Raw genomic sequence first — 13,613 nt, forward strand, 5'->3', positions numbered from 1 at the left:
CAATCAGATTGCAGAAATGGTTGTCCTCTCAATCCGCATAAAGTTGCTGTATCCAGATGAGGACACATTGCATTTACACTTGTGTTCAATGTGTAACACAATGCATCCCTGACCACCTCCGGAGGTGGTTTGGCCGATCAGATTGCAATCCTTCTTCAATGCGTTTTGGGGGTGTTTACACCTGGCATTTCAAAATGCTGATAAAACACAATCTGATTGCAATCGGATCACAGAAAACGCATGTTAGCGCCAGGTGTAAATAGCCTCTTTGTTTAAAATGTACGTTGAGATTGTATGTATCCCTGGTTTGCAGACACGCAAAATGTCAACGTTTTATTCTGACGACGGGATTGGTAGTAAACATGAGAAACCAGGAGTTACATCCTCCAGCTTACACAATCTATTTCCTGTGTGTGTGTGTGTGTGTGTGTGTGCGTGTGTGTGCTGTTCCAGGATGATGCGTCTGGCGTGTTGCACAGCTCTCCTGTTTGTGCTGAAGCTGCTGGTGGGCTTGCCCTGGTTCCAGGTCCTCCCAGCCATCCTCATCTTCTACCTGGGATCTGGAGGATGGAGCTTCTTGAAGATCTTCGCGAAAACAATCGGCAGAGACCTACAGTAAGCAGGGGGGGTGTGATTTTGTTTGTGTGTGTGTGTGTGTGTGTGTGGGGGGGGGGGGGGGTAGGCATTCGTGTGTGTGTGTGTGTGTAGGTCATAATGTGGGTGCGTGTGTCACGAAAAGTCATGGAATTGAACATTGTGTCTAGGCCTGGAAAAGTCATGTGTCTTGAGTGATTACTGTGTTTGTCAGATGCTCAGTGTGTAGCTCTAAGTGTCTGCTGTTACATAATGTCTGCTAGTCTCTGCTGTTACAGTTTTAAGTGGCAATAGCCCAAAATAACATTGTGTCCTCATAAACAAAGTGGCTAGAGATGATAAATTGTAGTTACATTATAGCCATAACCCAAATCAACAAAAGTGTGACATACAACAGTATGCAGTTTTCACTGTCCGTGTAGGGTCAGGGCCGGGCAATAATACAATGATTATTTATTGTCTTTCAGTGCAATCATATGATGGTGAAATGATGTTGAGTTATCATGATTAGCCTACACAGTTCTGTTAATTAATGATAGAAAAGAAAACAGTAATTCAAATTTCACACAAAATTTGAGCTGGAACCTTAAGGAATGTTATTTGAAAATGAAAGTTTCATCAATCACTGTGATGATGAGCATCAATTTGATTACAGTAGTTTAAGTGTGATTTTGCATATTTTAAATAATTTGTTAGGATTATCGTGATGTTAATTTTGTCCATATCGCCCAGCCCAACGTAGAGGGAGGAATAATGTGCAGGCAAAGTAAGTGTGATGTGTGTGTATAAGCTTTCATCTTTGAAAGCAACTTTGAGGAATTCAGTGGTCAAGAAGACCTGAGTCTCGTCCTCAGATTGAGTTTGAATTAAATACCTACAGTCACAAACTAGACCTGAGTCTCCTCCTCAGATTGAGTTTAAAATACCTACAGTCATAAACTAGACCTGAGTCTTCTCCTCAGATTGAGTTTAAAATACCTACAGTCATAAACTAGACCTGAGTCTTCTCCTCAGATTGAGTTTAAAATACCTACAGTCACAAACTAGACCTGAGTCTCCTCCTCAGATTGAGTTTAAAATACCTACAGTCATAAACTAGACCTGAGTCTCCTCCTCAGATTGAGTTTGAAATACCTACAGTCATAAACTAGACCTGAGTCTCCTCCTCAGATTGAGTTTGAAATACCTACAGTCACAAACTAGACCTGAGTCTTCTCCTCAGATTGAGTTTAAAATACCTACAGTCACAAACTAGACCTGAGTCTTCTCCTCAGATTGAGTTTAAAATACCTACAGTCACAAACTAGACCTGAGTCTCCTCCTCAGATTGAGTTTAAAATACCTACAGTCATAAACTAGACCTGAGTCTTCTCCTCAGATTGAGTTTAAAATACCTACAGTCATAAACTAGACCTGAGTCTTCTCCTCAGATTGAGTTTAAAATACCTACAGTCACAAACTAGACCTGAGTCTCCTCCTCAGATTGAGTTTAAAATACCTACAGTCATAAACTAGACCTGAGTCTCCTCCTCAGATTGAGTTTGAAATACCTACAGTCATAAACTAGACCTGAGTCTCGTCCTCAGATTGAGTTTGAAATACCTACAGTCACAAACTAGACCTGAGTCTCCTCCTCAGATTGAGTTTAAAATACCTACAGTCACAAACTAGTGACTCTCTGTGAGGACAGGTAGACCTTCAGCCCTTGGACCTTCAGCCCTTGGTGAGGGCAGGTAGACCTTCAGCCCTTGGACCTTCAGCCCTTGGTGAGGGCAGGTAGGCCGAGGTTGAAATGCATTTTAGACAAAGGACAAAAGGAGTGTCGGGGGAGGGGCCCGAGGGGGTGGGCTAAAGCTAAAGCTAATATTTACACTTGGGGGTTTCCATGGTATTTGTTTTGTGGCCGACTTCCTTTTTCCCTCAACAGCGTTGTTAACGTTGTTAATGATAAAACAGGAAATAGTAAAATGCGGCCTCGTTTGACCCCTCCATGGGAAATGAGCTGCAGTGACCTGACAGACAGAAATGAGCTCAGAAAATGACAGTTTTTTTTCCATCATCCATGGCTTTAAAAAAGCCTCTGTCTTGATTGTCAAGTTTCTACTTAGCAAGTTCATATTTGAAAAAAGGGTCAGCTAATGAAAGTAGTGCAAAATGATTTATTATTTCTTCTTTACACCTACTGTTACTATGCATCATCAGCTAGCTTGTTGGGTGCACCTGCTCACAAACTCTGCTGCAGATGAGAGGACCCGGAACCTTAGATACAGTCAGTACATCCTGGACAGTTCTGATGATCAACTTTTCATACAGGGACAATGTTTGGCACAACTGACTGTGGAATATTCAGTGTATAAATAAATAAATAAATAGAAAAAAAATAATATATATATATATATATAATACACGTATATATACACACAAGGGATCAGCCGAGCAGCATTTTGGTAAACAAACCACGTCACTGGGTGGCAACGGCAATGGAACCCTATGGAGCGTGAGCTTGAGCGTCTGACTCTAGCCATCTGACTCTAGCCATCTGACTCTGTTTACATTTAAAAAACTGCGACAGTTCACACAACTTTAACACGACATGCATGCATTATACATCAAACTCTTGAGCTACTTCTGCTCTCACTCAGAATGTCAAAATATAAGCGATGTGATGTATGGTTTTTGAGATATTAACGTTTGTTTCGAACGACTCATACTAGTTAACTGCCGCGGTGTTCCGTATTTCTAGGTGGCTGTGACGTCACGCTGATTCGTCCTATATAAAGTGTATATATACTATTAGTCGGGGATCCACAGGCCCAAAAGCTCAAGAAAATGGGTTGAACCTGACATGGCATGCTATACTTTTTTTTTGTGTTTTATCTATTCATTTGGACATTAAGGTCCACTGAATGAGAGGTCTGCTCTGCCGGAAACCTCGCGAAAAAAAGTTGTGGCCATTTTTGGATATGAAGCCTTTATTTTTTGACCGAAAAATGTGAAAGAGTTTTTTTTCCTCAAAGTCCTCAGTGGGTTGCGTAGGCTGTCAATAAATGCATCCCAGGTACAACATGTGTGTTGACAACACCAAGTTAAGAAATACACTTACAAAACCTTTCCAAATGATTTATAGCCATTTTCTATTACAAAAAAGCACTCGTTTTTTGAATTTTCTCCATTATTTTCATCTTTACTTTGTTAGTAAGCAATTATATCCTGAAATATGACATCAGCCAATGTGTCATTCTTTTCAGCAGATATTATAGTCATTCCACACTAAAGATGATTAAAATCAACCCAAAATCAATGGATCTGTGTTGATTTTATTACCTTTATGCTCGAAATTCCTCAAGACATGTTTTTAGTTTTAACAAAACCCTGTACCCCAAAGACAATACTTGTAACACAAGAAATTCAAAACGACAAAATGATTTTAATCACAAAATGTACACTGCATGACAAGCCAAGAAAACAATTATTGTTATACAGCTTTGGATAGATTGTGACCAGTATCTAGAAAACATTAAATTAAACATTAGCTGAACAAAATTATTGAACACAACACATTAAAAAAAGAAAGAAAAAAGACTGGCAACAAGGTCTATAATATAACAAAATTAACTTTGCAATGAACAAAATAACTCAATCACTGTCACTGTCTTCAAGTGTGAGAAATAACTCAATCACTGTCACTGTCTTCAAGTGTGAGTTAATTCCTTGAACATTTGTTGGGGTCCCCATGTGCAGAGACATGCGGTGACACACTTGACATTGGCTCTCACACAAGAGCATCCTCGGGCAAACATGCTTTTCTTGCAGTGACAGTATTTGGTGTGTTTGAATTCTGCAGGTTTTGCCTCCTTCAGCATCATGGTTGCCATCAGCTTACCACTGACAAGCTCTCTGCCGAAGTCAGTGGCAACAGGGTAGGTTGGTTGAGACATGTGTACTCGCTTGCATACAGCCAACTGATGCAGGGCTCGGCAAAGGTGTAACTGGAACGAAGGCATCTTCGGTAGGTGGAAGGCAACGCATGTCTCCTTTGATATTGCCAAAGAGATGGGCTCGCAGTGCATCCAAATTACCACTGAAGTCACTCCTCTCATACAGTGACACCATGTACCGCCTAGCCGCTGTCACAACATCTTTTTTAACATCCAGGCTTTCCCCAGGGTTACCGTATCTGCACAGGGGCAGAAGGTCTTCCAGGTGATCAACGGCAGTTTTGTAGGCGTGCTTTTTTCCTCTTCTGTAGAGATAGCTCACTGTGTCACATCCAGTAGGTGCTGAGGAGCATGGAGGAAAGATCTGCAGCTTGAACATCATTGTTCACTGCCAGGGCGTTTGTGATTGCATGAGCAGGTAGATATCCATCTTCTTTACCCACAGCTCCTGCAGGCCATCCATGTGTGCAATGTAGTATATGCACATCATGATCACGTCTCTGTCAGTAGCCACCACTACAGCCCGTTTGTGGTGCAGATGTTGTAATGAGTATGCAATGTGGGCAAACATCCTGGTATCTGCCTCCTCATGCTTCTCACAGGATAGTTCTGGAAGCTCAACCTGACAATCTGCTTTTAACAGAACAGTGCGACCAGGATCACGGAAAATTACATGGATGGCCTGCAGGAGCTGTGGGTAAAGAAGATGCAATTGCAGACGCCCTGGCAGTGAACTATGATGTTCAAGCTGCAGATCTTTCCTCCATGCTCCTCAGCACCTACATATTGACTGGATTCAAGATTCAAGATTCAAGATTTTTATTGTCACTCCGTAGTACAAGTATCACGTGTGAAATTATTGTGCTGTAGGCTCCGTTACAACATAGTGCAGTATAACAGTGCAAAAACAGGGCATATAGATGCAAGCAATAACAGTAAACTTTTCCTTTTCTTTTCTAGCGTAGACACCTTAAAACATAAATAAACATTCTGTTTGCACAGGTGCAAATAACATAGGCATAATTATCATATGTAATGGTAGCAGCTGCTACATGATTGTTTATTTGTGTGTGTTAAGGAGTCTCGTGGCCTGCGGGAAGAAACTGTCCCTCAGGCGATTTGTTCCTGCTTTTGGGACCCTGTATCTCCTCCCTGAGGGTAACAGGGAGAACAGGCTGTTGTGGGGGTGGTATGTGTCCTTGATGATCTTCAGGGACCTCCTGAGGCACCGCTGATTGTACAGTTCCTGCAGTTCTGGTAGCTCACATCCTGTTACGTGCTGGGCCGCGCGCCTCACTCTTCTTAGTGCCCTGCGGTCCATGGTGGTACAGTTCCCGTACCAGGTGGTGAAGCAGCCAGTCAGCAGGCTTTCAATGATGCCTCTGTAGAAGTCCCTGAGGATTTTTGGCCTTAGCCCAAATTTCTTCAGGCGTCTGAGTCCGTGTAGTCGCTGTTGGTCCTTTTTGACAACAGTGGCGGTGTGGCTGGCCCATGTCAGGTCCTGGTGGATGTTGACTCCCAGGTACTTGAAGCTGTCCACCCACCACTGTGCCATTGATGGTGATTGGGGGGTGTGCACCCCCCCCCCCCCCCCCCTGTAGTCTACAATGATCTCCTTGGTCTTGGATACATTTAGAGAGAGGTGGTTGTCCTGGCACCATTGTTCCAGGGCCTCCACCTCCTTTCTGTAGGCCGTCTCTTCGCTCCTGGAGATCAGCCCCACGACTGCTGTGTCGTCTGCAAACTTCACGATGGTGTTCGAGGTTTGAGTCGCCACGCAGTCGTGGGTGTAGAGGTCGTACCAGAAGGGGCTGGAGACGCATCCCTGGGGCACTCCTATGCTGATGGTCAGTGGGGAGGAGGTGAGGTTGCCCACTCTCACCACCTGGCGGCGGTCTGTCAGAATGTCCAGGATCCAGTCACACATTGCTGTGTTTAGTCCCAGGACCTTGAGCTTGTGCTGTGACACAGTGAGCTATCTCTACAGCTAGCTCTACAGAAGAGGAAAAAAGCACGCCTACAAAACTGCCGTTGATCACCTGGAAGACCTTCTGCCCCTGTGCAGATACGGTAACCCTGGGGAAAGCCTGGATGTTAAAGAAGATGTTGTGACAGCGGCTAGGCGGTACATGGTGTCACTGTATGAGAGGAGTGACTTCAGTGGTAATTTGGATGCACTGCGAGCCCATCTCTTTGGCAATATCAAAGGAGACATGCGTTGCCTTCCACCTACCGAAGATGCCTTCGTTCCAGTTACACCTTCGCCGAGCCCTGCATCAGTTGGCTGTATGCATGCAAGCGAGTACACATGTCTCAACCAACCTACCCTGTTGCCATTGACTTCGGCAGAGAGCTTGTCAGTGGTAAGCTGATGGCAACCATGATGCTGAAGGAGGCAAAACCTGCAGAATTCAAACACACGAAATACTGTCACTGCAAGAAAAGCATGTGTGCCCGAGGATGCTCTTGTGTGAGAGCCAATGTCAAGTGTGTCATCGCATGTCTCTGCACATGGGGACCCCAACAAATGTTCAAGGAATTAACTCACACTTGAAGACAGTGACAGTGATTGAGTTATTTCTCACACTTGAAGACAGTGACAGTGATTGAGTTATTTTGTTCATTGCAAAGTTAATTTTGTTATATTATAGACCTTGTTGCCAGTCTTTTTTCTTTCTTTTTTTAATGTGTTGTGTTCAATAATTTTGTTCAGCTAATGTTTAATTTAATGTTTTCTAAATACTGGTCACAATCTATCCAAATTAAGCTGTATAACAATAATTGTTTTCTTGGCTTGTCATCCAGTGTACATTTTGTGATTAAAATCATGTTGTTGTTTTGAATTTCTTGTGTTACAAGTATTGTCTTTGGGGTACAGGGTTTTGTTAAAACTAAAAACATGTCTCGAGGAATTTCGAGCATAAAGGTAATAAAATCAACACAGATCCATTGATTTTGAGTTGATTTTAATCATCTTTAGTGTGGAATGACTATAATATCTGCTGAAAAGAATGACACATTGGCTGATGTCATATTTCAGGATATAATTGCTTGCTAACAAAGTAAAGATGAAAATAATGGAGAAAATTCAAAAAACGAGTGCTTTTTTGTAATAGAAAATGGCTATAAATCATTTGGAAAGGTTTTGTAAGTGTATTTCTTAACTTGGTGTTGTCAACACACATGTTCTGTGTACCTGGGATGCATTTATTGACAGCCTACGCAACCCACTGAGGACTTTGAGGAAAAAAAACTCTTTCACATTTTTCGGTCAAAAAATAAAGGCTTCATATCCAAAATTGGCCACAACTTTTTTTCGCAAGGTTTCCGGCAGAGCAGACCTCTCATTCAGTGGACCTTAATGTCCAAATGAATAGATAAAACACAAACAAAAAGTATAGCATGCCATGTCAGGTCCTCTCAAATTTTGGGTGACTGGATCCCTGACTATATGGTGATGGTGGTCATCTACAAATGGCAGCTATCATCACTGGTGGTTCAACGTGCATAAAATACGCGTTTGTTGTCCGTTCAACAATTGTAATTGCGTTTAGAAAAAAGTTGGATATTTCCTTAATGATGCAGGGCAGTTTGTTGCCAATAATCACCACTCAAGCAGGTAAATATAGAAAAACAATTTGAAATGCACGTATTAAATATTTTGAAATGCACGTATTAAATGTTAACAGTATATAATCAAAACCATTCTTTTATAATGGGCCTTCCCAAAGAACAGTAGGATAATAATAGGGCAAACTAATAATAGGTCTTATGAATAGCGAAATCAAAGAACTGAATAGCTTGGTTAAATCCATTTCATCCAGCTTTCCCATTGTAACACAAACAAAATAAGCCCAGAATAAACATGGTTGTTGGAGCATGTTGGCACAGTGCACAAAGCCTTTACTGGCCAAATGGCTTTGAGATAACCGCACGATGATAATATATCTGTTGGTCCTGGACCAGCACAAGTCTAATCTCTTGTGTAATGCATCAGATAAATATCATCCTAATCATGACGTAAGTCTCATCATTAAATGACTGTTTGCACAAAGATATTTCCGATCTTTCAGTTATCATTTAAAGCTTAATTGCTCGCTATCTTTTACACCATGCATCATAAATGTACTCTGTCAAGTGCGAGATTATGAAGAGATTTGAATAGTCGACTTTGCCCACTGGACCCACCCGTCCTTCTCTGTTGTAACTGTTTACAACCGCACACTGTGCCTCCTGCCATAATGTGTTGCACAGTATAGGCCTATCTAGTAGACTAAGTAGGCCTATGTAGTGTGCACTATGTAGGTCTATGTAGGATTATGTACTATGTAGGCCTGCACGATATGAGGAAAATCTGCAATGTGCGATAACATTGTTCAATATAGCGATGACGATACGACTTTTGATAAATAAACAAATATTAAAGTATGTATATTAGCTATACAGTTCCTATGTCTTTCTGCTTTAATAATGCTAACATAGACCCCAAACATAGCCTGTGCCCACTGAATAAAGAAATGAAATACACACTGACTCTAGCTGAAACTACACACAGCGTGTTTGGGCTTTGGCAGAGGGGCGGAGCGCACTGTTGCAAGGGAAAGGTGTACGCTGGATTTACAACACAAGACAAAATGATCAGATGCTGAGTGGGAATGCATGACGCATGTGAATAAAACCACTTTTGTTATTCATTGCGTTTCATGCAGTCTTTGCGATGTGTTTGTTGCACATGTTTATATTGCGATGACGATGAAAATACAATTAATTGTGCAGCCCTAGTACTATGTAGGTCTATGTACTATTATGTACTATGTAGGTCTATGTCATATCTGACCAACTGGAGCTGATATGCTTCAGCTTCCTTTAGCTTTGCTTACTGAGCAGTGTCTTTAAATGAGGTGTCTTAGCATTTAGCTCAAGAGGAAACAGCTTTTTGGCATCATTTGAACTGGCTGTTAAAGGAATAAAGTCTGATCATTACAAACTCACCTTGATGTCAGTTGAAACACTGGTGGACTTTGTATGTCAGTATATCACACAGAGCAGGTGAGCCGGCACAGCTTTTTAGCAGCCTTCTCCACAACAACTGGATTGAATGGTGACTATTTCTTTCTTCTTCCAAAAAGGGGAAAATTGCCATAAACGTACAGCAGACAGCATAATCCAAGTGTTCTGAAGCCAAATGCTTCAGCACTCTGGGTCCAGAAATCCAATATTTACCTCATTAGCTCCTAGATTCTCCACACTTGTTCTGCACTGTGCTGCCAACCGTCACTACAGCACCAAGCAGACGCTGCCTTCGAATGCTTGGGAGTAATGTAATTACAAGTAGAACTTTTGTGGCATGCATAACAACTTTTACCCAATGAATGTATTAAAATATCAATTACAAATTTTATAAAAATGTACAAATTAAACACTGATGTGAATATTCTCATCTTCATTCTGCCATGGCATTGGCAGCACAAAGTAACGCTGTACCACTTGGTTTCTAAAATAGTCACCAAAAATGTTGTTATTTCTGACTAAAAAGTATTTGACGACGTGGCAAAGTTGTATACTTTGTGCTCCAGCAATTACCTTTTTATTGACCGGCTACATAATGATTATTGATCATAAACGATGTAGCAATGGCATGGTGTGTGCTAGCTAGAGCACCTATCATTGTTTGACTGAGATTCCTCGCACACCGGTTGGGAACAGCTCACCCCTGTGGTGGTAACTGGTATTTGTATGACACTGTAAAAGTCAGAAGGACAAGGTGGCGACCAGATCAGTGTAGGGCGAGCAGAGCTCCGTGACTGACTGGGCAAAGTGGAGATCAGGGATACTCAACTTGCTTTGCCCAGGGGCCACCTTTGCAAAAATGACAGGAGGCCAGCGGCCAGTCAATAAACAAACGTTAATATTACGTTTTCTGTAGCGGATTCTAGGTTTTTGGGCTGTTAGCCGGAGTTTAGTCTCACAATGTTTTGCACACTGGATATTTAGTTAGTGAAGTTAAGTTAAGTTAGTTAAATACATATACTGTAAGTGCCTGGGTGGCGAGCAGACAGCCATATTTGACAATTTAGCTGGAAAATGGTCGAGAAGTACTTCTCCACTGGCTGCAAAAATAAGTCAGATTGCATAGAAGTCAATGGGACTTTGTTATCTTCCTACTTCTTATCTGTGTATATTGATGTGACCGCTACGCTGCATACAGACACTAAGACAAACTCCTCGTATGTAACTTGCATACTGTGGCAATAAAAGTGATTCTGATTCTGGAAAAAAGTGATTCTGATTCTGAAAATGACCCGACTTCTCACTTGGTTTATGACCTCAGTAAACACGTTCCTAATGAGTTGATGGTCTCGAGCGCAAGTTTCAAGTCTTCTTCAATACAGCCTGATGTTCATTTAGTCAATTATGGTCACATTTAGACTATAATAGATGACAAAGTGTCAGGGTTTTGGGGCGTGATTGACAGGTCGTCTGTCCAGTGATCGCACAGCTCGCCGATTGCGGACCAATAGCAGGTGACGCTGGGGCTCTGTGGGAAACCCCTGGTATCACACGAGCTGCTTCTGGCTCCAATTAACCAACATGGCGACAGTCAAAATGCCAAACTTTCCATATTTATTATTCACCTTATGTTCCAACACAGGGGTCAGCCAGTTACTTCCTATAGAGAGGCAAAGTTGAACGTCACTTCCTGCTTCAGCACTGTACCAGAGATTTTCATCCGCCATTTATTTTCCCATAGACAGTTCGCAAAATGATTATAAAATAGTTGTACTTCGTCAAACCAAACGGTTCAGCTAACGCTATAATCGGGAGAGACCATAGAACATTTCACTCGGACCAAAACTTAAAAAACAACATTGAAAAAATATTTTCTTTAAACCCGCATTTCTTTACGTTTTGGTCCCAGTGAAATGTTATGCGATCTCTCCTGTTTCTAAATATATCTGTACCGTTTGGTTGGACCCAGTAAAACTATTTTTATACGCATTTTACGAAATGTCTATGGGAAAATAAATGGCAAGCTGAACGTTCTCTGCTCTTCCTCCTCAGTGCGGCGTACGTTCTGCTGTGGGTCAAGCTGAACGTTCTCTGCTCTTCCTCCTCAGTGCGGCGTACGTTCTGCTGTGGGTCAAGCTGAACGTTCTCTGCTCTTTCTCCTCAGTGCGGCGTACGTTCTGCTGCAGGTCAAGCTGAACGTTCTCTGCTCTTTCTCCTCAGTGCGGCGTACGTTCTGCTGTGGGTCAAGCTGAACGTTCTCTGCTCTTTCTCCTCAGTGCGGCGTACGTTCTGCTGTGGGTCAAGCTGAACGTTCTCTGCTCTTTCTCCTCAGTGCGGCGTACGTTCTGCTGTGGGTCAAGCTGAACGTTCTCTGCTCTTTCTCCTCAGTGCGGCGTACGTTCTGCTGCGGGTCAAGCTGAACGTCAAGCGCCACCTCAGAGAGAAGAACACCATCCCCAAGATCTTTGCCGAGACAGTGCGGCGCTTTGGGGACAAAACAGCACTGATCTTCGAGGGGACCGGGGAGCGGTGGACCTTCCACCAGTTAGATGAATACACCAACAGAGTGGCTAACCTGCTGCTGGAGCGGGGCTTCAAGGTAGGCCTACAAAACCTAATATTACATGAGTATAGAAAAACACATGTTTGGCTGGAATCATGGTGGAGCCATTTTGGTGCCGATCGAATCTACTTTAGCTACTTTTTAGCTGTTGCTATATTGGTCTCTCTGTCGGTCTGTGTGTGTGTGTGTGTGGGTGTGGGTGTGTGAGTGTGTGTTCATCCAATCAATGCTGTTACTGTATGCTAATAGATAAGGAGTGAGGATAATAATACAGTACATGCTTTGAATGCCTTAGTTTTAGCTATGCAGTGTTCTAAGCAGACTGGATGACATGCAGGGATGCAGCAGATGATAGAACGCTCATCCATAAGAGACTTGAGACTTGACTTGGACTTGCCGCTCAAATAATTGATATTTGACTTGGACCTGAGCTCAAAGACTTGAGACTTGACTTGGACCTGAGCTCAAAGACTTGAGACTTGACTTGGACTTGCAAAAAATGACTTGTGAGCATCTCTGGTTCATGCCAATTGGTTAAAAGGGGGGATTTCAAAATGCAGGGTGACAGAGGCAGAGTAGGGTGGGCTGCCCCTGCCATCCTGCACTTTGGAAATCGGTCATATGTGGTCGCAGCAGCTAGTGCGAATTGCCACTTGTTTTGTCATCTCTTTGGTCCGGTCCTAACCTGACTCCGCCAGATGGGGCAGTGTTGAGTTCACGAGTTCACAACAAATAAATGTGAAGCAAACCCATCCATCTGGCAGCATCAGGTTAGTCCGGTCTAGTGTCCTCTAGAGGGAGAGTGGCGTCAGCGGAGGACCAAAATGCGAGACTCATTAGCCAATGAACAGCCAGGAATGGGTCTCGCACTGCTTTTTCATGCTAAAATAAAGCTGATAATGTACAATTTGATTCAAGGGATGAAAAACCCTTTCAAAGTACAACACAAACTGTCTATTTTGCTGCAACTCGACAGTGCTGCTTTTTTTACTCAAGAGTTCCAGGACCTTACTTCCTGGAAAAAAAACTGGTCCATTGGAGTGAATGGAGATATCGGAACTCTTCTATTATACGGCTCTGGTCCGGTCCAGTAAAAAAAAAAGTGTCTTTACTGCATAAGAAATGACCAAAACACTTCATGAATTAATCATCACCAGAAGGACAGAAAAATAATTTCCAAAGAATCATCTTTTTTTAGGGCTGTAGCTAATGTGGTGAAAGCCTATTATGAACAGGCTCCATATATCAATACGCTCTTTGGATAAAAGCATGCGATGTATTATTTATTTCAAAAGCTTCTCCGTTATTGGAAGCAATGTGAAATTGAATGAACTTTGATGATCCTTCAGTGTTCAAGTGTGTGTGACGGAATACTAAATCAAGTGGTGCGTCCATCCTGAAATACTCCTTCTCAGTGTTGTAGCCTGCTCTTCAAACTGAGGAAATTAACAAATTTAACATGAGAGGGAGGGGGTTGTGGGCACATTTACCACTGGTACAGGGTTGTG

General features: G+C 42.5%; 1 protein-coding gene across 1 annotated transcript in view; it reads left to right on the plus strand.

Moving 5' to 3' along the window:
• Window positions 1-454: 454 nt before the first annotated feature.
• slc27a4 (solute carrier family 27 member 4) overlaps window positions 455-13,613 on the plus strand; it is a gene marked incomplete at both ends in the record, with an annotated part of 32,992 nt that continues 19,833 nt past the window's right edge. Inside the window, 2 exons of the mRNA XM_083657913.1 lie at window positions 455-615; window positions 11,931-12,141. Coding sequence (XP_083514039.1) covers window positions 455-615; window positions 11,931-12,141 — 372 coding nt within the window. The remainder of the gene's footprint in view (window positions 616-11,930; window positions 12,142-13,613) is intronic.

The sequence above is a fragment of the Poromitra crassiceps genome (genome assembly GCF_964638095.1).
Source record: "Poromitra crassiceps genome assembly, chromosome: 21".
Taxonomy (NCBI): Eukaryota; Metazoa; Chordata; class Actinopteri; order Beryciformes; family Melamphaidae; genus Poromitra; species Poromitra crassiceps.